This window comes from Cucurbita pepo, chromosome 5 (genome assembly GCF_057944985.1).
Source record: "Cucurbita pepo subsp. pepo isolate OVF chromosome 5, ASM5794498v1, whole genome shotgun sequence".
NCBI classification, from domain to species: domain Eukaryota; kingdom Viridiplantae; phylum Streptophyta; class Magnoliopsida; order Cucurbitales; family Cucurbitaceae; genus Cucurbita; species Cucurbita pepo.
This window is the reverse complement of record NC_141802.1, coordinates 4,173,466-4,197,137: the sequence shown is the minus strand read 5'-3', so window position 1 is coordinate 4,197,137 and position 23,672 is coordinate 4,173,466. Positions and strand designations below refer to the sequence as shown.

The following is a 23,672-nucleotide window of genomic DNA, read 5'->3' as shown; positions in this document are numbered from 1 at the left end:
AAATCAAGTGCTAATTAATGAAATATATATATATATATATATATATTATTTTTTGTATTAATTTAAAGTAACATATTCAAATATTAATATTAAAATTATAATTTTCCACTTGCAAAAAATGACGTAATATATTTTTATAGATTATTTAATTGAACCATGTTGTAGTTTTTTTAATAAAATGTCACGTCTATATAAAAATATAATATTAATGATATTATCTTATAAAGGCTATTATAATTATATAATAATACTCCATACTCATCCTAATAAAATTTATTAGAAATTGATATTTTTCAACTTTAATATTGTTTAGATTTTTAATTTATTTTTAATTTTACTTTGAATATACCTAATTAATTGATTTTGGTTTAACAAATTATGTAATTTATTGTTTATTTATTTAAATATATATTTAGTTCATTTTACAAATAAACACTTATTACATTAATTAAATTATTATTTACTAAAACTATTATTGTTTGCCTAATATTATCTTCAATTCGTTTAATTGGTTATTTGGGATTAGCTATATTCATTTATTAAAATATTTTTTAAATTTTATTATATATCATAATTTTCAAATTAAATTCATAATTAATTATAATTAAACAAATTTATTTAATTTCTATTGCAATAATCAAATAATTGTATATTTATTTGATGTGTGTTTATTACTAAAAAAAAAATACCAATTAATCAACTTATTTACAAAATATCATTTATTGTATTTTATTCAATTAAAGTAATGTCGTACTCAAAATTATTTCAAAATATATTTAATTTTTAAGTAAAAACATAATATTTAAATAAATATATAATGTAACATCCCAACTAGTAAATATTGTCCTCTGGACTTTCTCTTTCAGACTTCCCCTCGTGCGATACGTCTAGACGGGAAGGTTTCCACACCCTTCTCTTACCCAACCAACGTGGACATCACAATCCACCCATTTGAGGCCCAACGTCCTGGCACTTTTTAATCCACACTTTTTGGGGCCCAACATCTCGCTAGCACTTTTCCTTCCCAACCAATGTTTAGTAATGACCCAACCAATTTTAATTTTTTTTTCTCGGTTTTCTAGTCGTACTATTATCACTTGGTCTCCAATTTACCTTTGCTCGTCTCTATTGTTATATCTCGCATCGTTCTCCTCAACGTTCCATATAACGACTGAATTTCATCGGTACTCAAATTTTACGGATAAAAAATAGGGTGAAAATTCGTTCGATAACAATTTTATTTTTAAATTTTATAAAATTTCATACGATTATCCTTTTGGTCTCCCTTCGTTGAGACTTAGAGACAATGGTCAAAGAAAGTCCTAAAGTTGGCACGTGTGAAATCAAGAAGCTGACAGTCCAAAAAAATGTAATAAAATAATTAATTTAATATTTATTTATTTTTTTATATTTTTAAAAAAATTATATTTTCTACGTAATTTCGTAGATTTTAATATTATTATTTAGTATCTCAAACATTAAATTCAAATCAATTTCGAAGACGGACGTGAACCATGTTATTAACCAAAATCTATACTTTCAATTTCCCAAATATAATATTAATTATCTATTAAACTTTTTCATCTTAATTTTCTCTTTTTTTTTTTTTCTGATTTTATTTTATTTAATTTTTTCCATTCCTTTTTTCTACTTTATTTATTTCTCCTCATTTCCTCTGCAAAACCCTAATTTTCTACATCTCGAAAAAATTTCTGTGATAGTTCTGTATTTTTTGGAATTTTTTTCTTGTATTTCTGAGATTTTTTTTACTGTTTTTTTTTTTTTTTTTTAAATTTTTTTACGATTATTGGGGTAAGTGATTTGTTGGATTTTTCCTAAACTGGAGCTTTGAGTAGTGGTCTGTAATGGCGGAGATTTAGGATACTGAGAAGAAACTGAGTTGAAGTTGTTGTACGGAAGCTCTGGTTCTTGATCTACAAGTAGTTCTACTGGAGGTTTTGGTTTTGGGGATTGGTGATAGGTTTTGGATTTCATTTCACTTCATTGGCCCTGTTTTTGTGTTCTTATTTCATCGTCTTCATCATTGAAACCTTCTTCGTCGGTTTGTTTGTAAAATATTGTATCTGAAGTTTGTAAACCGAAGAATGGAGGTTTAAGAAGCGGTTACGTAGTTTTGTTTTGTAACCAATTTATTTTCTAGACTGTAAAAATGGAGGAGAAAGAGGGTGTTGATTTCGGATTTGCATTAAAAGTGAGCCAAGCTCCAGATAGCTTCGGGATGATGGATTCGAGACCTGAAAATACAAGCACGGACAGCGAGCCACCTACTCCGCCTCCGCCGCCGGCGACGGCGACGGTGGAAGCAGCTCTGACGCTGGCAGGTACAGATGGAAAGAAGAAAAGAGGGAGGCCGAGAAAGTACGGACCCGATGGGACTGTAGTGCCAACATTGTCGCCAATGCCGATTTCATCATCGATTCCGCTGACGGGAGAGTTTCCGGGATGGAAACGGGGAAGGGGGAGGTCAGTAGAATCGCTCAAGAAGTCGCGGAAGTACGATTATGAGATTCCAGGTAAAATATCAATGGTCTATTATATATTTGGAATCATTTGATTTGAAATTCTGTTGGAATCGTTGGATCATTTGAAATTCTGTTATGCTGGTTTACTTTACTTGTGTTTACTGTTACATTTGAGTGCCGATCCGTTTGATAGCAACAACTAATATGGATTGAAATCAGCTTTAAAACTTCGATATATATTCTTCTCTCTCTCTCTCTCTTTATTAGTGTGAGAGAATCTCTGTACTTGCAGGAAAAGATAAGAGGGGTCGGTCTAGTTATCTGGCGTAGAAAGCGATGGTTTTGAACGTATATTTGTGGGTTTTGTACCGTAGAATTATGAGGGGTTGTTTATTGGGTTTTGATGTGATAGTGGACTGCATCGTTGGTTTCACTTCAGATCTGCCGCAAATAGTACTTAATGGATCAAAAGTGACTTTGGAGCTTTCTGGAAAATGGAGGGAACTTTCCTCCTTAGGATAGGGATAGCCTTTGAGAAAATAGCCATTGTTTGGAGTTTGGACGTGAGTGACCTGCTGTTTATTATGAACAGAAAATCTGTGGTCTAACATGGCTTAAACTTTCCGAACTGGGCTGCTTAAAATGAACAGAAAATGGAAGGAAAATGCATGGTACGTTATTATGAGAGAGTTTTTTTTGGAAATTTCAAATGAAAACTGTAATTGGGAGATGAAATGATTTAGAGCATGTGGGTAACTGTTATCTGTTGGTGGTATTAGGTAATTGAAATTAGTGCTTTTTTTGTAACTGAAGAATATGGAAAATATTCTTATATTATCTTAAATATATAGCATGTTGATTAAGATATTCTGGAGTATTAGTTTAATTGGGAGTGGATGAAGCGAGGAAGGTGAGTATTAATTGATTGAAAATAAATAATCATGAAAACCCCATTTTATTCCCTTTTTCTGTTCCCTTAAATGGAAAACCAATGCCTTATATCATGAAAACAGAGTATGGTTCAACAGAGGATAAGCTATCCACAAAAGATGCTCAAAGTTACGAGCTAATGATTGTATTTTAAGTCGGAGTGAAATGAAAATGTTAGCAGATATGAAGTCCAGCTAAAAGTTTAAATTTTCAACCATTGTAATTTAAACTAGATGAAAGCATGCATTCAGGATTTAGGAAATCAGAGTTGGTTGCCCTTCTGTACTAAACTGTGGGGCGGGTTATTAGAGTTTCCAAGAAGGATTTTTTTTTGTCTCGGTCGTATGAATTCTGATATGAGATGAGGGTGATTGGATTAATTGCATTTTTCTCATTGACATTTTGAATTGATCAGGAAATATGTTTTGCGTTGTGTTCGAATTTAGGCTGATTTCCTTTGTGGTAAAGGAGATAATTATTTGTGTTTTTCATCATTCAAAAGCATAACCTATCTGAACATTGATTTATGCTTGATTGTAAATTATTCAATGGTGAGAGTTGTAATTAATGTCGTAAATAAATATTCTGAAGTTAGGTATTTACGACGTCTGGACCTAGTCATGCAGATGCAATTTCATTGTAAAAGGAGAAATTTTATCTCATTTCAGCATCATTCTTACATAATGCTTCTGTTACCCAGGTAACAAGGTTGCCTTCTTTGCTGGAGCAGATTTCACACCTCACGTGATCACTGTTAATATTGGTGAGGTAAGTCTTAGAATCCCTTGTCAAGGAGCACCTATGCTGCCATTAGTGAATTAGTATTGGATCAAATAATATGGTTTAGCAACATGATTGTTTGTATTTTATTCAATTTGGTGCGGGAGATAACAGCAGCTGTCACGATATAACTGATGTGTTATTTCACGAGTTACTGTACAATACGACATGGGCATGATCATGTGATCATTTTCACTTTAATGAATTTGTTCAATGTGAAATTTAAACCTGCTTGAATTTTGGGTAGTATTGAAAACCTTGAGGCTCAAATGACCACTTGTTTCTGGCTTGTCGAAACAGAAGGGTTTTCGCCGGTCCTGCTATTGATATACTAAACGAAACTTCTGGAAGTAAATTTTATTTGTTGAATTGTGCAAAAAATTACCAAGACCACCTGCAACTTTGCTTGTGCGAACCAGATTAAACATCGATAATCAGTTAAATAATTTGGAGGAATTAATTACAAAAGTTTTCAGTGATTTGCCATTGCAATGATCTCACAATTTCTGTTCATTCTTGATACATTGTTGCCACTTGTTCCTCATACAATTTTTTCTACTCCTTTAGGATGTTAACTTGAAAGTAATGTCATTTTCTCAACAAGGATCTCGGGCCATTTGTATACTCTCTGCTAATGGTATGGTTTCAAATGTCACACTTCGGCAGTCAACATCTTCTGGGGGTACCCTAACATATGAGGTAGAGCACCTTCCTTGATAATATAACATCTAAGATCCTTTGTATTGATGAGTCTATGGGTCCACTACGTGCATATTCTATAAAATGAGACCACGTTTGATCTTATAGCTTATTCCATGCTCTGTTTTCTTTCCGAGGCTCATTTTGTTTTTTGTTCTTCAAGTCATATATCTGACTGCACCGAGATCTGATGCGTATTTGGCTGTGTTTTCTTTCCGATGTTTCATTTTAATTGTTATGCGTGCATATGAACATTTTTAGGATATTGAACTTTATTTCTTTTACTAATAAATTCTTAAGAACAACCTATGAATTACGAAATAAGGACTGCTGTCTAGAACTTGATGCTCTCCGAAACAAAGCCCCACTCAACAAAACTCTTGCTCCTCTAACTCCTTTATTCTCCTCAGCAGGACCTATAGGTGCTTCCCTTGATTTTTCACTCTCTTTTTCCTTGAATACACAAGCCTAGTGAATCCTGTAATCTAACTTTTGTAATCCCAGTGTGATAAGAATTTTCTTGCTTATTTGAACTTTTTTTTCTGACAAATGAGTGTCCAAAACTGCTTTCACTTGTACATTGTTTTAAAAAAAAGTTGCTGCTTTCAGTTTTTTAGATGTTAAATTTTCAGAGAATTCAGAAAGCCAGAGTTCTTAGCCATCAAAACACCCTATCTGAGAAAACACACTTGGTAACAGCTGACTGTTGCTGTTATTCTAGTCTTTAACTGTTCTTTCTCGTTGATATTTTTTTAAATGCATGTTCAAGGTACAGGCTACCATACGGGTTTTGGTCTTTGATAATATTTGAATTATTGGTTAAGAAATAGACTTAGAGGAGCTAAAACATTGTTTGTGAATTATTTCATTTTTAGTTTAAGTTTTTTAAAAACAATATTTTTTAATTTTACATAATTTATTTGTTTAAAAAAATTAATTTGTTTTCTCAAAATTTCTTTATTTTGTATTTCACATTGTTAAAACATACTTTGCTTTCCTAGCTAGTTTTAAAAACATGAAAATATGCTTTGAAAGTTATTGTTTTTTCTTTTTCCTTTTCTTTTTCTTTTCCCTTTTTAATATTTGAAGTTTTTTTTTTTTTTTTTTTTTTTTTTTTTTTTGTTAAAGTAGGTAATTGTATGTAAATAAGCTTGTTCTTTAGAAACAGACCCAAAAATAGAATAATTATAAAAGAGGCCCTAAATTTTATTGTTCTTTTTTCAAATTTTTTGAGGAAGACAACTATCTCATAATTTTAACATATTTGTAAAGAGGAAAAAAAAAACGAAAAAACTCCTCATATTCTAGATATTTTCTTGAGAGCGTAGCAATTATCATTTATCTGTGTAGTGTTTACATTAACTCTATCGAAATAAATGTTCTCTTGAAGCATAATTGATGGTTAGCCAAGTTGAAAATTTCAAATGATCTTGATGCAAAGTTTTCTTGCATCCATGATTGCTCAAAAGTCAAACTTGTGAACTCGTTTATCGCATGTTACTTGTTACAATTAGCCACTCTATGCAATTTTATCCCTGCATCTTATCTTCAACTGTCATGGTAGCATTAGTTGTAGAGGAACCTCATGAACTGTTATGATTATTAGGGTCGATTTGAGATACTTTCGTTATCTGGATCATATATGCCTTCCAAGATTGGTGGAACAAAGAGCCGATCCGGAGGGATGAGCGTCTCTTTGGCTTGCCCAGATGGCCGAGTAATGGGTGGAGGACTTTCCGGCATGCTGATAGCAGCTGGTCCAGTGCAGGTATTATTTTCTCCAAATGAGTCGAATTTATAAGGGCTTAAGTTCAGTACCCAGAGGCACAAATCCATGATTTGTTTTAATAGTAGTTTGTTCGTAAAAATATAAACATACATATATGTAGAGTTCGATTTTGAAGAAAATATAACTTACATAAATACAAAATAAATTGTGTGCCTTCCATGGTCGCCAGGTGGTGGTGGGCAGTTTCCAACCACCAGGCCACCAACAGGAGAATAAACCAAAGAAGAGCAGGATGGAACCTACATCAAATGCAATTTCACCTCCTCCCGCCATTAAACCCATAGGAGATAAAGCAGATTCTTTAGACCCAAATCCAGCTTTTACAACTTCACCAGTCAACGAAAAACCACCTTCTCCAGAAGAATCAAGAGTTGTCCTCAACCATTCAAACCATGAGGTATCTTGTTGATCGCCATCACCTGCATTTAGAATCTTTCATGTAGATTAGCTGGTGCATTGACATTTTCTCAACCTTGATCATCAGCGGTATGAGCTCATTGATTCTGTGAAGGTATGAGCTCATTGATTCTGTGGAGGGCTAACTAAGAGTGTTTAAACAACTGACGTATCTGTCGTCATCAGGTAACATCTCTAGATAGGAGTTTAAGCCTAATAGATAGATAGGAGTTTGATCATTAGGCTTATTTGTTGTTTGTTCTCAGCATGTAGGATCTCGTGTGTTGTATCCCACTTAACGTTATAGGAGTTTTAAGTGCAGAAATTTGTGTAAATTATTCATGTTCTAGAATTCTCTGTATCTGAAATAATAACATTTTAAGTTCAATTTCAAAGTCTGTTTCCCAGTGATCTATTCTTGTACATCTTCAATTATCTGAGGCCTCGGCCAATTTTATAACCTTCCCATTATTAAGCTGTAGCCCACCATGCATTCAACGTTTACTCTCTTCAGTAAAACTGATTTTGAACACTCTTAGCTAATACTTAAATCTGCAAACGTACTAGAATTGCTGCCCAGAAGTTCTTATTTTCATGTTACAGGATTTAAATGATTAGAAGTATTATAGCATGAAAGTAAAGAGAATATTCCAGTCTTAAGGATATTCACGTCCTTGAATCAAACACTAGAGAAATACATCTTCTCGAAACTGTTTTTGATTGAACCTCCTTGATTCTTATGCCTGTATCGTATGTTCTTCATATTCTTGTATTCATTCATATTGGGTACCGTACATGTCCCAGAATAGAGACAAGACTCTTCTTCCAGGTAAAAGTGAAGGAGTTCTTGTTTGGCTAGGTGGGAGTACTGGAAAACAAATGGAATTCGATTCAATTGGTTCGAGTTGATCGATTGGTTTTCAGAAACTGACATGAATGTCCCAACTACTCGACCAATCTCGAGGTTCTTTGTCTTTCTTCTCTCCACCCACTGTTAACCTTTTCAATGAACTCTTCCACTCTTCTTTTGAAATCCTCCTCGTCCTCGTCCTCATCCTCGTCCTCATGACCATCACCACTCCCTTCAACACTGTCGCTGAAGTCTGGTTCATTTAGGGTCTCTGTCACTGCACACACATCAACTATGGCATTCTTCTGAAGCATGAAATTCTGTTCTGCATTTGTGTTGCTGTGAATGACGATTGAAAGAGGCACATCATCATGATTTTGGTGATCAGAACTGGAGAAGACTGGTCTTGAGGTGAAGAGAATGATGAGAATGATCAAATTGAAGATGCAGAAGATGAACAGAGTGCTGGAAGCCGCCTCAGCAGCTAGTTCCAAAATGGAATCAGCCATGGCTCCACTGAAAATTTTGGTTAAAACTTAGAACTGAGGAGAGAATTGGAGCAAGAGAGAAAGATGGAAGGGAAATGAAGCTTGTTTGTTGGTATTTAAAGGGTTTGGTAATGTGGGAAGTGTAACGAGGAAGCTTTTTGTTATGGAAGCAGACCAATTATGTGTTGTGAAAGGAAGTTGAATGGCTTTTTTTAAAGTCAAGTCAAACATTATCACGTGCTGGCTGTTTTGTTTAATGAATTTCAAATTTAGATATGAAATGTAATATAGAGTTTCTCTACACGTCTACCGATCTTCATTTTGAAATTTACAATAATCTTTTAGTATTTCGATAATATCTAATCCACCCGTTCGTTAAGGTCTATTAGGGTCTACGTAGATTCAATTATAAGTTCATTATAAGTTCAAGTTTACGTTTAAGTTTGTGTTCATAAATTTTTGAACATTAAAGAGTATCTAATAAGTTTCACTTTTGTATTTAATAGGTCTCGAAACTTAAGATTTTGCAGTTCTTACACTAAAAATCGTAAGAATTTTTTCATTTTGTACATAATTGATCTTTGGTTCATTCTACATTATAGAAAGTTTAAAACTCTATCTACGCCTCACCTTAATCTCAAAGTCACTTAGTCACTTAAATCATCTACGTTGCTATAACAAGCATGAACTACAAAGTATTAAAGATTATACAATACAAGCTTATATAAGTTTAAACCTTAATTGCACAAAAACAATAACTACCAAACTTAGTATTTTTAAAAAAGAAACACAAATTAACAGCCTCAAAGTTTACATGATCTTGGTTTACAGAATGAAAGTTTCAAAAAAAGCAAAACTATAGTTTGATCACAACAATACCCACCATCTCTAAACTTGAAAGGACTGACTGACTGACTGCATTAATCTATGACTTCTTCCTTCTTTTATTGCTTGACAAACTTCCATTGTTGAATCCCCTAATATCATTTGTTGTCTCAGCTGTGTTTTGTTTCTTCATACTTTTCCTCCCGCCGAATCCGAACTTCGAATCTCTGAAATCTCTTTTCTTCGGATTTTTTCCTTTTCCACCTCCACCATGTCTTGCCTTCCCTCCGGAGCGATCGCCGGGAGACACCCCGGGCCTCTTCTTACCACCAGACCTATCAAACGCCTTCCCATCTTCAAACGATAAGTCCATCTCACCGCCTTTATCAGAAAAACCACTCTTCTGCCTCTGCTTCCTCCATTTCTTAACAGACTCAATCTCCTCTTTCTTTTGTTTAGCCCTCTCCTTTAGCTTCTGAGCTTGAATCTCTTTAGCTAATTTCTTCGCTTCTCTCGCCTTCCTTCTTTCCTCGGCCTCCTCCATCTTTTTCTGTTCCATTAGCAACCGGCCTTTCACTTTTACCATGTGGGTATCCGTCTTCACCATCTCTGCATAATAGTCTGGTGGCCTGAGAAAAGGGAGTCCTAAAGATTGGAACTTCTCAAGGGCCATTCTTGTTCCCTGCAAAGCCTGTGTATAGAATGCAAGCTCTCTAGCTAGATCATCATTTACATCTACCTCTTTTTCTTGATCAATATCAAGAGATAGTTTGTGTATCCATCCCACATTTTCGGGCCAGCTAATGTCTCCAAGCTTATCAAGAAGACCGTCGGCATTGTATATTGCATTCTTCGACGGTTCAGACAATTTCACATCCTCTTCCTCCTCAGATTCAGATTCAGATCCAAACTCAGAATCTTCACTATCAAGCTCATCATCTACCATTGTATCCTCATTTAAGAAGCTATCCTTTTTATCTGATACACCCATTAAAACCTATCGAAAACCATGATCGTCGTTAAGATTAGACCTCTAGACCTGCTAATTCTATCCCAAAAATAGGCGATATAACCAAATGTACGCATGGAAGGAAGACAGCAACAGTTTTAGATTTAATTCCATTAGTATCGTCCATTAAGTAGCAATACATCTCGAGGAAAAATGACTCTTTTCAAAAATCAGACTAACTATTCAATTATCAAGTCGCAAAACGACCTAAAGATTCAACGCAAACATTACATACAGCATTGTTCATCATTTGAAAAGACTTAAAACTATGCCATACAAAAATATACTTAATACCAGCTAACGAGGGACGGCGAACAATAATCCTCACGATATAATAACATACGAGGCAACAAGAAGAGCAAGAAAATAATTATAATCAAAATTAATGACTACACATTTTCACACAATCAAAGACGACGAACCAAAATCGAGACAACTGAGGCACTAAAACCAAACAGACAAAACCAAAACATGACTATAAGTGCAAAGGCAAATAAAAAAGAAGCGAAGAACAACAACCGATTACCGATTTGGATCAAAGAATGAAAATGTTTTTAGAATCAAATGCCGACCTTTCTACCGTCGCTTCCAGCTGCTCGAAGTGCGGAGGAAAATCGACGCTTAAAGCCCTTTGATAAACCCTAAAAACCAGCGGGGCAAATTGCTATCCAAGGCCTCAATTTTTAGGGTTTTAACAATTTATTGTGGGCTCATAGAAAATATATTTTTTCGGAAAAAGGGAAATTTGATTGGTTAAAAATATTAAAGTAAAATAATTATAAAAAAAATCATTTTTATATTGATTTTTTTCTAAAAGAATATAGATATGAACAATTATTTTAGTAAATATGATAACAAAACAATAATATAATACATAAAATTCAATTTTTTTAGGAGAAAAAATAATATTTTTACCAACAAAATATTTTTTTAAATGGTAAGTATTAAAAATTTACTACTTTCACTTGTTCATTACTTGCCCTCTCCAACATTAACGTTGTCTAGCTCGACTCTAACCGACAACATAGAAACCCTAATCAACCAATTCATATGTCTGTGATCAGTTTAAACAATTTATAGACTATCATCGTGTTGCCAAATCAAATCAAGAATAAAACACATATACCACCTCTAACGGTAACCTCGAGCTCCCCTTTCACCTTGGTAGCTAATTATTTGATCGCTTAGCGTGTAATTTCTACAAATCAACTAATCATAGTTGAGGATTATTGGGAGTGAGTCTCACATTGGTTAATTTAGTGGAAGATCATGGGTTTATAAGTGAGGAGTTTTAGTGGAAGATCACGTGTTTATAAGTGGAAATACTATCTCCATTGGTATGAGGCCTTTCGGGAAGCCCAAAGCAAGAAATACTATCTCCATTGGCGAAACCCAAAGCAAGAAATACTATCTCCATTGGCGAAACCCAAAGCAAGAAATACTATCTCCATTGGCGAAACCCAAAGCAAGAAATACTATCTCCATTGGTATGAGGCCTTTCGGGAAGCCCAACACTTATGCTCAAAGTCGACAATATCATACCATTGTGGAGGTTCGTCCTAACAATCATTAGTACTCATCCAAATCAAAACGGTTCGAGATCGTTTGAGTTAGGAGTTCAAATTAATTATTTTAATAATTTGAACTCCAACTTCACTCGAATACAAGGACAATATAGTCATTTTTATTATTTAATTTAAAATTTTATAAAATAATTTCATTAATTTTTAATATTCTTAATTAAAAAAAAAAAATTGGTAGGGCTTGGATTTTCAATAAAGCCCATTATTATAAATAATTGTGGCCTTTTATTTGGGAATTTTCTAGAACTAAAATATCCAATAAAGAAAAATAGTGACATGATTTTAAAATTATTAAAACCCTAAAAAATGGTAGCTTAGGATTTCCTATTGAATAATTCCCACCTACAATTTTGACTTTTTTTTAATTATTAATTACTCCATTTCACTATTCTTCATCATCAATTTGGTCCCATTCTTTAAAACTTACCAAATAAATAAATAAATAAAATTATTTCATGAACATTTTAATTATCTAAAATAGTTAAAAAAAAAATCAAACCCATAAATTATTTAAGTCGGAATATTGACGTAATGTTCAAATAAGAAAGGTACATGAATGAACCGATACCATATCTGAATGAAAGTGACCTAAAAATACGTTGGTTAAAAATAAATTGATAGTTACGGCCGATGACTTAATCGTAAAAACATTGTTGATCGAATATCTCAAGGCAAGGACATTGTTTAAGATTCGAATCACTCTACAAGCAAGATTGATCATGTCGAGCTTGAATGATTCTACATGCAACCGAAACTACATAGAATTGCAAATAAACTTAGCCATCGGCTAAAGAAAGCACAAATGCTTTTTTTACTATATTTTCCAAGTCTCTTTCAAATACAACATACATGGCTTTATATAGCCTCCAAATGAAACTATTAAAGGCATTGAAAGAGTTCTAACATTCATACTTAATAATCATAATTAACCATTATGTAATTATAAACTAAAGTAAATAAAAAGTCTTAAAATACATTAATGAAATACAATCACTCTAAATTACTCTAAATTGTAATCCACCAAAAAATTATATCATGAAACTTCATTCTGGTTCAACGTGGCATGAATTGAAATATCTTTGATAATTTCAACAATATTTTCTTCACATCTTCATTGAAGTATATTGTATGATTAATGTCTCTTAATTCATATCATTTGATTGGTTTAAAACAATCTTACGTTGTATATCTCATGTTGGTCTACGGAATAATTTTCACTCTCAAATGAAATTTAAGACAAAAATAAATAATTTATCATTATTATTATTATTTATATTAATGAAAATTCGCTACTATCTATTTAATTTATAAATTAATTACAAAAAAATAGAGCGATATAAATTAATAAATTTTATTGGAAGTTGTAAATAAATATAAAAGAAATGGTTTTTTTTTTAATTATTTTTTTAATGAATTATGTGGATAATATTTAAAATAAATTATTTATTGAGGTGAGAAAGACCCAAGAGCTTACTAGATGTATTAAAGTCTAAAGTTGAGACAATATGATATGCTTTAGGTAAAAAAAAGAACACAACTTTTTTGACTTTTTTGCCCTCTCTCCCACACATCCCATCCCATGATTTTCATTTTCAAAAATATTTATCAAAAAGTCCCTATAGACCCTCTTAATTGCATTTTAGTTTTATTTTTCTTTTCCATTTGGTCCCTCCTTTAATAATTCCCTTCTCATTTTCCCCCCATTTTCATCATTCTCCCTATCTTCTTCAAATTTATATAATTTTGTTTTTTTTTTTTTTTTAATTTCTTATACGCCTTCGAATGGAATTTGTTTCCTTCTTTTCGGGAAATAAAGTTGCTTCCGTGATATTTTGAATCATAGATAACTTTATCGATAAGTTATTAATGATGTTCGTGTAAGACTTTCGAGTTATTTCAATGTCGAGTAAGTAAAATTGTGATGTCTCACATTGGTTGGAGAGAAGAACAAAAACACCATTTATAAGGGTGTGGAAACCTTCCCCTAGCAGACGCGTTTTAAAGTGAGGGGAAGTCCAAAAGGGAAAGCCTAAAGAGGACAATATTCTGCTAGCAGTAGATCTAGGTCATTACAAAAATCTTAGTTGGATCATGTAACAGTCTAAGCTCACTTCTAACAAATGTCATCGGCCGATTTTACAGACCTTTATCAGGAATGCTTCGTTTCCCTCTCGAATCGACATGGGATTTCAGAATCTACCCACTTGGAGTCCCAACATCCTCACTGGTACATTGCTCGATATTTGGCTTTGATACAATTTGTAATAATCCAAGCTCACTTCTAGAAGATATTGTCCATTTTAGCCCTCATCTTTCGATTTTAAAATGCGTCTATTAGAAAGAGGTTTCCACACACTTGAATGTGATAAGAGTCGACAATGTTGGATTTTGCAAAGCTAGAGTTCCTTCTAGAATCCTTGCAAACTTTCACAAAGAAAAGCTAACTTAACAAATTGATTCCAAACAAGAGTTGGTCAGAAGATGAATAACTCTTAGATGGAACTTGGAATCTATGATGGTTACTCTTAGATTCCAAGACGACTCACTCTAGAATTAGCTTGATCAAAACTAATCCAATGAATCGGTTTAAACATCAAACCTAAAGCAAGGTTTGAAAAAGAATAACACCAAAAAGGTTTTGTTTGTGAATCAATTCGTTAAGTTAGTTATTTTTTTGTGAAATTTTGCAAGGATTCTAGAAGGACCTCTAGATTTGCAAAATCCAACATTGTTGGCGCTTATCATAGTGTTTCATTTTTCTCTCGAACCAACGTGAGATCTCACAAATCAACTTAAATATTACTCAGTAACTTTCCGTTAATTGATAAAGTTACTATTAGTAGTTGTAATATTATCCTTGATTTACTTTGATTATTCGACAAAATTCAATTCCAGACAATGTTTGACCTAATAGTTCGTAGTCAAACTATCTCTTCCAAATACATCACGCGATGATGTCAACTCATATTAATTTAATATGACCAAGTCAAACAAGCTGCAAACTCGTCGGAACATGTTCCTTACTTTGTCTCTCTAGTTAATTACTTTACTCAGCTCATTATACACCTATCCATCACGACACGAAATCTTCTACTTCTATAATCCACGACGAGAACTTTCGAGCTTTGCCTCATACGCTAACGTGAGCCTGATTCAATTAAAAAAAAAAACTAAAATAGTTTTATATGATAATAATTATTTACCGAGGCTCCATTATCTTTAGGTCCTATCATAGATTTAAAAACGATTTAATTTTCAGAATCATAATCATTTAAAAAATTAGTGTTCTCCCTTTCACTCAATTAACTAGGTAATTAATATTTATGAATTATCATAAAAAGTACTCCACCAAATCATTAATCATTACATTTTTTTTTCTTTTTGGAAAAATATAAAATTAAATTAATAAATACTTTGTATCATAATTTAGCTATCACCATTAATAATAATAAAAGTTGCAAAGCTATTCCCTAATTACATTCATTATGTCTCTAATCAATTAGGCAAAATATTAATCACCTATTTTTTTAATATTAAAAATTAATGACACGTGTTTTTTTCTTTTCTTAGAAATATATAAATAATAAGTTCCTAGGGGTTTTTTATTTTATTATTATAATTAAAATTATTAAACTAATTCACATAAATTTAAATATATAAAAATAATAAAAATAATTACTTTCTTTAAAATACAAAATTAAAATGTTTGTTGGAATTACCAATGATGTCAATAAAGTTGGTATTTGCTTTTTTATTTTATTTTATTCAATTCAATTATTGTAAAAAAAAAAAAAAAAAAAAAAAAAAAAGTATCCATTTTTTCTTGTTCTAATTTCCAACCATTTTAAATTATTCATTATTTATTAAAATAGAAAAATAATATAATTAGGTAATAATATATATATAATTAATTAATTAATTTAATATAATTAACTAGAGAAGTGTAATAATGTGAGGTTCCCTATAAATTTGCCAATTTTTCTTTGTACGTTATCGTCGTCGTCGTCTTCTTCCTCTTCTTCCTCTCTCTCTGCAAATCACTTTTTTCACCCTTATTTCTAAGACCTCCATTGTCGCTGCTCTCCGTTAACTCATCGTGATCTTCCAACTTCAGCCAACGCTCTACTATAAACGCCTCTAATCTCCATTCTTCTTTTGCTTCTGGAACTCCTATTCGACACCGCCGGCGAGTTTTTTTTTTTTTTTTTTTTTTTTTTTTTGACGACGGTGATGTTGGAAGGTAGTGTCATGGAACGAGTATCGGGACGGAGTTGGAGAAGTGAGCGTTTGGCTTTCTAGATGAATGACTGTGATTTGTTGTTGTGATTGCATTTTGGTTTCTGTTGTTTTGATTGATGGCATCCACGAATTCACCGCCCAACATTGATGCTTCGGCGTTGACGGATGATTTAGTGACGAAAGCTTTGAATAAACGGTATGAGTGCCTTGTAACTGTTCGAACGAAGGCAATTAAGGGGAAAGGGGCTTGGTATTGGGCTCATTTGGAGCCTGTTCTTATACGAAATCCTAGTAATAGTCTTCCGAAAGCGGTGAAGCTCAAGTGTTCTTTGTGCGATTCTGTTTTCTCGGCTTCGAACCCCTCGCGGACTGCATCTGAGCATTTGAAACGAGGCACTTGTCCTAATTTGAGCTCCATTTCAAGGTCTAATGCTACGGCGTCACCGTTGCCGATATCGTCCATTCCTTCTCCGACATTGCACAACCACAAGAAGCGAAGCTCTCAAATGAATGCTCCGATTCTCACTGCTTCCTATCAGGTACATTCTCTTGCCATGATTGAGCCGACGCGTTCCTATGCTCCGTTAATTTCCTCGCCGCCGACGCCGGTGGCTCAAAACCCGGTTGGGATGGCGAGTAAGATGGAGGTGAATCAGCATCAGTTGGTGTTATCAGGTGGGAAAGATGATTTAGGTGCACTAGAAATGCTGGAAAACAGTGTCAAGAAACTGAGGAGTCCACATGCCTCACCTGGACCAAGGTTAAGTAAGGAACAAATTGATTCTGCTATCGAATTACTGACTGATTGGTTTATCGAGTCGTGTGGGTCAGTATCTCTTTCCTGTCTTGAGCATCCGAAGTTTAAAGCCTTGCTTAGTCAGATGGGCTTGCCTTCATTACTTCGAACCGACATTTTAGGAGCTCGGCTCGATTCCAAGTTTGAGGAGGCCAAAGCTGATTCAGAAGCCAGGATTAGAGATGCTTCGTTTTTCCAGATCGCTTCGGATGGGTGGAAGAATAAGAACTGCTGTGGCTATTACTGTGGCGAAGAGAGTGTAGTTAAATTTATGGTTAATCTTCCAAATGGTTCTACGATGTTCCAAAAAGCATTGTTTACAGGGGGATTGGTGTCACCCAAGTATGCGGAAGAGGTTATTTTAGATACGGTCAATGAGATTTGTGGGAATAGTCTGCAGAGATGTGTGGGGATAATAGCAGATAGGTATAAGGGCAAGGCATTGAGGAATTTGGAGATAAAGAATCATTGGATGGTAAATCTCTCTTGCCAGCTTCAGGGTTTTATTTGTTTGATAAAGGATTTTAACAAAGAGCTTCCACTTTTCAGGGTAGTCACTGAAAATTGCTTGAAGGTTGCAAACTTTGTAAACACCAAATCTCAAGTTAGGAATTGTTTAAACAAGTATAAGGTGCAGGAGCTAGAAGGTCGATGGTTGCTTCACGTTCCTTCGCCAAATTGTGACACATCCAAAAACTTCTCACCTGTTTATGCAATGCTTGATGATATGCTTAGCTCTGCTCATGTCCTTCAAATGGTTGTGTTAGACGAATCTTATAGGTTAGTATGCATGGAGGATCCACTTGCTTCTGAGGTTTCAAGTCTGATACAAAATGAACGCTTTTGGGATGAAATGGAGGGAGTTCATTCACTTGTGAAAATGATCCGAGGGATGGCTCAAGAGATTGAAGCCGAAAGGCCACTGATTGGTCAATGCTTGCCTCTCTGGGAGGAGCTGAGAACAAAAGTGAAGGAATGGTGTGCTAAGTTCAGCATAGCTGAAGGGCCAGTGGAGAAAATTTTAGAAAAGCGGTTTAGGAAAAATTATCATCCAGCATGGTCTGCTGCATTTATACTGGACCCGCTTTACTTGAGGAGGGACATAAATGGGAAATATCTTCCACCCTTCAAGTGCCTTTCACAAGAGCAAGAAAAGGATGTTGATTCGCTTATTAACCGGTTGGTATCCAGGGAAGAAGCTCATGTCGCATTCATGGAGCTTATGAAATGGAGATCCGAGGGGCTAGATCCACTTTATGCTCAGGCAGTTCAGGTCAAACAACTAGACCCTTTAACCGGAAAGATGAAAATTGCCAACCCACAGAGTAGGCGACTTGTCTGGGAAACTTGCCTAAGTGAGTTCAAGACCCTTGGTAAGGTTGCACTGAGGCTTATTTTCCTTCATTCAACATCTTGTGGCTACAAGTGTAAGTGTTCTATCATGAATTTGGTTTGCTCACATCGGCACTCGAGGATCGGCTTGGAGAGAGCTCAGAAGATGGTATTTGTTGCAGCTCATGCCAAGCTTGAAAGGAAAGACTTTTCTAATGAGGATGACAAAGATGCAGAACTATTTGCAATGGCGGATGGTGAAAATGACATGCTCAATGAGGTCTTTTCTGATGCACCCTCAATGTAATGTCTTCTTTTGAACTTCTCTAGAATTATGAAAATAGGGTATATTAAATTCTTTTGTTGTTTTAATTCTTCTTCCTTTTCCTTTTTGTTCTTTTTTCTTTTCAATTTTCGTGTTGCCCGTGTAGAGTAGATTGAGCTATGTACTGATAGAATCTACGCAGCTGGTCAGGAATTGAGTTATGAGCACTCTTGTAATGTTTTTCTGGATCAACGTGGGACTTGAAGTGCTACTAACTTGTCACCCCTTTAAATTGACGATTATTATCTTTGGACTGTGGAATTAACTTGTTCTGACTAAGAAATTTCTGGTATACAATCCTTGTCTTTGTATGCATCAAGAACACGTTATGCCTTTGACAGGCACCCGAATGATCTTCATGGTTAATCTTTCTGATTAAGTTTAACCATGTAAGCTCCTTCAAAGACTACTTGAGATAAAATATAAGTTTTATGTCGCCATTTTCCTTAGGATAAGGAAATTCAGTTCTAGTAAATGAAGCGAGTCCATGTTCCCTGGATTGTCACAATTTTGAATACCTCTTTGACACTGCTAGGCTAGCTAGTAAATGTACCCAACTGACTTACCACACTACAAAGTGTGCCGCATTGTACGAAGTTTCTGAAATAAAAAGCAGTGAAGGTTATTAGATTCTTGCATTCAAACAAAATTTCCCCCTTTAGTAACTATATCATGCTAGCATGACCTCATTTTAAGGTCATGAACCTCCTAAACATTAACATTTAAGATTTCAATTTTTACTAGTACAGATGGTTAGAGATTGCTGCTCTGTTTAGCTTCTTCATTTTTATGTGCTTAGTACGTTAAAAGTCTATTATAGCATTAAACATTGCTACATTTTTCTGAAAAGAGAACATGAAAATATTTTTTCTTTATCTGAATAGTTGTGTTTTCATGTTATTTATTCAAGCATCAAGGTAGAAGATGATTAAACTAATTTTCATGACCAGAAAGCCCAAATGTTTAATTAATTTGGGCATTATGAAGATCTAATCAATATTTCTTATTTCATAGATAAAGATGATCAAAGCAAGCAAGAGCCTTGATTTTTCAAGGCTTGGTGGATAAAGAAATTGGAATTTTCTGCAACTTCTTTTATGCAGTAACGTTGGCTTGAAATTTTTCTGCAACTTCTTTTATGCAGTACAGGGCTGGATGTGTTCGATCAAATTGAACCAGAGTTGTCGAAGTCAACCTCGGACTAGGTACTATCTTTGCAGCTGAAGATGCACTTCTCCGATAGAATCCCAGATATATCTCCTGTTGTGCCTACTTTTGTTGCTTTTTGAGCCCAACTGTGATGAGTGGATGTCCATCTCAATGCTGTTGTAGATGTCATAGTCAAAGAAAAGACATTTACAAGGTGACATATCCCCTTCTCTCTCTCTCTCTCCCCTTCTCTATGTTTATCCGTGTGGTGGGGGAGGGCACACACCTTCATGCACGAGCCTTTGAGCATGCATTTTCTTTATTCATTTGTTGCTCTCTTCACTCCTGTCACCATTTTTTAGTAGCTTGTTATTGAAATCTTCCTGTTCTTATGACATTTTTACTCTTTGAATGGGCCCTTAGTGAAATTTCCACCTGAAAGTTAAACTTTGAAGTTTCGTAGATTATTGGTTAGCCCTTGGCATGATTGCTAAAAAGTCTTGAGCAAAGGGCGAGCAAGGAGGCTGTCGGCATGAGTATGCACATAGCAAGGCCGAAGGGGATGTGGCAGCGAACTTGAATTGATGTTGCATGTATGGTTCAGAAAACATCTTTGACAACACAAAGCAGGTTGGTAGTGCTTTTGAGGCGACATGTTTTGTTTATTATTTTTTCACTGTTCTTTTCAACCTCTCGGCTCCATCCAAGAAAGTTAATATTCATGGAATATCTTTTGTTATAACAATAATTTTAATGTTTGACGAGGATGTCAATAGAAATAATAATTGTCGCTATATAATATAATAGAGAACATTATAGTCAATTTAGGATGGATGCTATGATTTACCGTAGATTACCATTTACCTGTCTACATTTTTACAAACCTGGACTACGTATTCTTTTCCTAGGTTTCTCCTTGCTTTTTAGTGAAGTTTCCTTTTATACTTGATTCTTTTTTTTTTTTTTTTTTTTTTTTAAAGTACTTCATTGCATTTATTATATTTCAGGTGGATATTGATTTAAGAGAATGGAGGAGGTTCTAGATCTCAAAGGATCCAGTATGCTAAATTTGCCAATTTATCTTTTATGATGGTAAGAACAAAATCTTTTTATTAGTTTATCTTGACCTATCTTTCTCATAACGTTTCATTGAGCATCCTCTGCCTAACTTTTCCTTGCTAAAATGGAAAGTTAGATGCCATTTAGGTGGAGTGGAGTCCTTAGAGAGAGAGAGAGAGAGAGAGGGGGGGGGGGGGGGGGTTACTTGGATAGGCTTCCCAAACTCATACTGACGTGTTTTGGCTTAACCCGGAGTTACTGTTCGTATTGAGAATAATATCATAGTTAGCTGTTAGATTGGCCGAGTTGTATACCACTGGCATTCCATTGGCGACTGTCTAAACCAACTTGCATGCACCTTGAACAGACGACCCTACTACATTTGGTTGACATCAAAACACGTAAGATATTAAATTTTAAGTAGATGAAACCATAGATTGAACTCATCCTCTCTTATTCTTCCAGTGCCCTTATGAATACTGACCCTAACCCATGATACTGGCCCTTATGAATGCTTAAAAAATTTATAGGTACAGCCAATTAACTTTTTAATACGATAATTAGATCTAGTTGTAATGGAAGGCATAGGATAGAGCAGTAATGAGGTGAAAACAGTTTCAAAGCTGAGAGAGGATTACATGAGCAAGTGTAAAAAATTGAAGATATTTGTAGATATGATATGTTATTAGGTCCAGAATGCTCTTAATCACAATAAATTTTTCTTCAGGGTTTACCAATGAAAGAAAGAGTGTCCACTAGGTCTTCTTCCATTAAAGAATAAACCAAAAACCACGTGGCTTCCCTAATTCCTAGGGATATCAATAAATTTCATTGACCCACTTCCACTTTCTCTCCTCTTAACTATGGGTTTCAGGATTTACCTCAGTAGTACACACACAGCCACTGCAAATTGACCTTACCATTGAATAGATAGGGTGTGAAAAATGATACTTAAAATTAGGTTACCCTTGATTATTTTGAAGCGCTAGGTCTTAAATTTACTCTGATTTGACTTTGAGATTCAATAATGGTGGAATGTATGGATTATGTCGGCAATGTCAGACAATGGTGACTGCTCACCAACTAGAGAAGAATGCTTTTATTATTATGATTGTCATTATACTTTTATCATTCACTTTTTAGTATGCTTAGTAATATGTCATTCCACTCATTGCTGTTGTTGTTAAAGGTAAAGTAGATATAATTATTTGTACAGGACTCACTCTTTTATACAATGATTCATGTTTTCAAATTTTTATTTTTCAAGTTTGATCACTTTTGAAATTGATACTCATCCACATTTTTATATGCCATGATGTGAAAACAATGGGCAGAATTCACTGCTTTCTGACCTTTTCTTTACTTTATTCTTCTATTTGCATAGTTTGCAAATTACTTTTTGATTTTCAAGTAGAAGTTTAGCATTGATTCTCCTTAGTTTCTGTGGGACTAAGTTGTTGAGCGTTGTTACTAGAAGAAAGATGTAGGAAACTGTCTTTCATTTCTAGAAATGAAGGACAAACTAGAGGAAAACTAATGAAATCAAATATGTTTTTTAACCTATGACAAACTAGGGGATAGTCAACCCCTCCTTTGTTCCCTTAAAAATAGGGCCTTGAAGGTTGTTTGAGAACTTGCTAGGGTACTTTCTTGAAAAAGGCCTGCATTCTGACTCAATGTTCTTCGCTCTCAGGGTGTAACGGCTCAAATCCTCCAACGCGAGCAGATATTGTCCTCTCTCGACTTTTCCTTTTAGACTTCTCCTGAAGGTTTAAAACGTGTTTGCTAGAGAGAGGTTTCCACACCCTTATAAAGAATGCTTTGTTCTCCCCTCCAACCAACTTGGGATCTCACACAGGGTGTTGTCTCTAGTTTAACACCCAATGAAAAGCCACCACTAGTAGATATTGTCTTCTTTGAGTTTTCTCTTTCGAGTTTCCCCTCAAAGTTTTTAAAACGTGTCTACTAGGGAGAAGAAGTTTTCATACCCTTACAAAGAATGCTTCATTCTACTCTCCAACGACGTGGGATCTCACACACAGGGTATTGTCTCTAGAAAAACTCACTATATACATCTATATTTTCCCATCTGCGGTAGTAAAACTTGTATGGTGGGAATGAAGTTGGTTGAATTAGTGCACTGAAATCTCACCTAAAAGGAGAATATAGTGGTGAGATTATGTGAATGATTTAGAGTAAGAAAAAATAAAATACTTTTATCTTTTTGTTTGAATGACATTTTACTGTTGATTTCACATGCTAATCTACTTTTTTTGTTATGCACTTTTGGCCCTTTCCCTATGAACTTTGGTACAATGGAATTTCACTATGCATTTTTTCCCATCCCACCAAACCTTCATTTAATTGGTTCAGTGGCCCCCAGGAAGTGTATAAAAAAGCTAGGTAGAGAGATTCAGACTTTTCTAATAGGGAATTAATTATTCCTGTATTGCCAATACAATTATTAGCGTTCTAAGAGATAATGCCTCTAATTTGTTAAAATATTTGAATTCAAATTTGAGATATTTGCATCAATATTTCAGGCTTACATTAGTTTAACCAAATAATATGCAATATATCCTAGCATTAAAGCTGCTTTTCTAGCTCATACAATGGAACTTTGGGTAATTTTATATATTTTAAATCTTTGAATTATTTTATAATTTTACATTGATTTCTATGTTTTTAGGTTTGATCGGCATTTTAAATAGGCTAAATGAATAGAAATGCCCGTAAATTTTATTTTTTTTACTCAAAAATACCCTTCAACTAAAAAAATCTAAAAAATATCCTTACTTGATTTATAGTACTATATTTTTTAAAAATACTTTAAAGTTTTAACCGTGTTTGAAAATGTTAATTTTGTAAAATATTTAAAGGTATTTTTGTAGTTTTAAAAATATTTAAAAATAGGTATTTTTTAAATCCAAATATTAACTA

General features: G+C 34.1%; 4 protein-coding genes across 18 annotated transcripts; 2 read left to right on the top strand and 2 right to left on the bottom strand.

The window, feature by feature from the left end:
* The first annotated feature begins 1,624 nt into the window (after positions 1–1,624).
* Positions 1,625–8,157, top strand: LOC111794728 (AT hook motif DNA-binding family protein). Of its 3 annotated transcripts, none has more exons than XM_023676851.2 (6): positions 1,625–2,534; positions 4,114–4,181; positions 4,761–4,892; positions 6,499–6,660; positions 6,851–7,078; positions 7,937–8,157. In XM_023676851.2, the coding sequence occupies exons 1-6, from the start codon at positions 2,171–2,173 to the stop codon at positions 8,006–8,008; spliced, it is 1,026 nt and encodes a 341-aa protein (XP_023532619.2). In that variant the 5' UTR covers positions 1,625–2,170; the 3' UTR covers positions 8,009–8,157. The 3 variants fall into 3 exon arrangements, with proteins under 3 accessions (XP_023532619.2, XP_023532620.2, XP_086979915.1); XM_023676852.2 differs by lacking the exon at positions 7,937–8,157 and adding an exon at positions 7,166–7,488 and having other exon boundaries at positions 1,627–2,534; XM_087123789.1 differs by lacking the exon at positions 7,937–8,157 and having other exon boundaries at positions 1,629–2,534; positions 6,851–7,488.
* On the bottom strand, positions 7,933–8,551 carry LOC147792643 (uncharacterized). The gene has a single exon (XM_087123790.1). It carries the CDS (start codon positions 8,434–8,436, stop codon positions 8,023–8,025), a length of 414 nt encoding a protein of 137 aa, XP_086979916.1. The 5' UTR covers positions 8,437–8,551; the 3' UTR covers positions 7,933–8,022.
* Positions 8,552–9,066: 515 nt separating this feature from the next.
* LOC111796072 (putative rRNA-processing protein EBP2 homolog) lies at positions 9,067–10,948 on the bottom strand. Of its 2 annotated transcripts, none has more exons than XM_023678757.2 (2): positions 10,822–10,948; positions 9,067–10,237 (listed from the first exon to the last, which is right to left on the bottom strand). In XM_023678757.2, exon 2 carries the CDS (start codon positions 10,229–10,231, stop codon positions 9,341–9,343), a length of 891 nt encoding a protein of 296 aa, XP_023534525.1. In that variant the 5' UTR covers positions 10,232–10,237; positions 10,822–10,948; the 3' UTR covers positions 9,067–9,340. The 2 variants fall into 2 exon arrangements, with proteins under 2 accessions (XP_023534525.1, XP_023534524.1); XM_023678756.2 differs by having other exon boundaries at positions 10,776–10,935.
* Positions 10,949–15,811: 4,863 nt separating this feature from the next.
* On the top strand, positions 15,812–22,987 carry LOC111795394 (uncharacterized). Of its 12 annotated transcripts, none has more exons than XR_015421047.1 (6): positions 15,812–18,294; positions 18,382–18,479; positions 19,674–19,887; positions 20,129–20,303; positions 20,681–20,765; positions 22,426–22,987. XR_015421047.1 is itself a non-coding variant. In XM_087123788.1 (3 exons), exons 1-3 carry the CDS (start codon positions 16,188–16,190, stop codon positions 19,540–19,542), a joined length of 2,232 nt encoding a protein of 743 aa, XP_086979914.1. In that variant the 5' UTR covers positions 15,812–16,187; the 3' UTR covers positions 19,543–19,672. The 12 variants fall into 12 exon arrangements, 4 of the variants coding, with proteins under 4 accessions (XP_086979914.1, XP_023533570.1, XP_086979912.1 ...); XR_015421049.1 differs by having other exon boundaries at positions 19,669–19,887; XR_015421048.1 differs by having other exon boundaries at positions 18,382–18,502.
* Positions 22,988–23,672: the final 685 nt, after the last annotated feature.

Bases quoted from the DNA above. Each gene is read 5' to 3' on its own strand.
- LOC111794728 (XM_023676851.2), top strand. From the start codon at position 2,171: ATGGAGGAGAAAGAGGGTGTTGATTTCGGATTTGCATTAAAAGTGAGC. The intron at 4,182-4,760 runs GTAAGTCTTAGA...CTACTCCTTTAG, and splicing joins TCACTGTTAATATTGGTGAG to GATGTTAACTTGAAAGTAAT. The intron at 7,079-7,936 runs GTATCTTGTTGA...TTGTTTGGCTAG, and splicing joins TCAACCATTCAAACCATGAG to GTGGGAGTACTGGAAAACAA.
- LOC147792643 (XM_087123790.1), bottom strand. From the start codon at position 8,436: ATGGCTGATTCCATTTTGGAACTAGCTGCTGAGGCGGCTTCCAGCACT.
- LOC111796072 (XM_023678757.2), bottom strand. From the start codon at position 10,231: ATGGGTGTATCAGATAAAAAGGATAGCTTCTTAAATGAGGATACAATG.
- LOC111795394 (XM_087123786.1), top strand. From the start codon at position 16,188: ATGGCATCCACGAATTCACCGCCCAACATTGATGCTTCGGCGTTGACG. The intron at 18,480-19,538 runs GTCTTTTCTGAT...CTTATTTCATAG, and splicing joins AAAATGACATGCTCAATGAG to ATAAAGATGATCAAAGCAAG.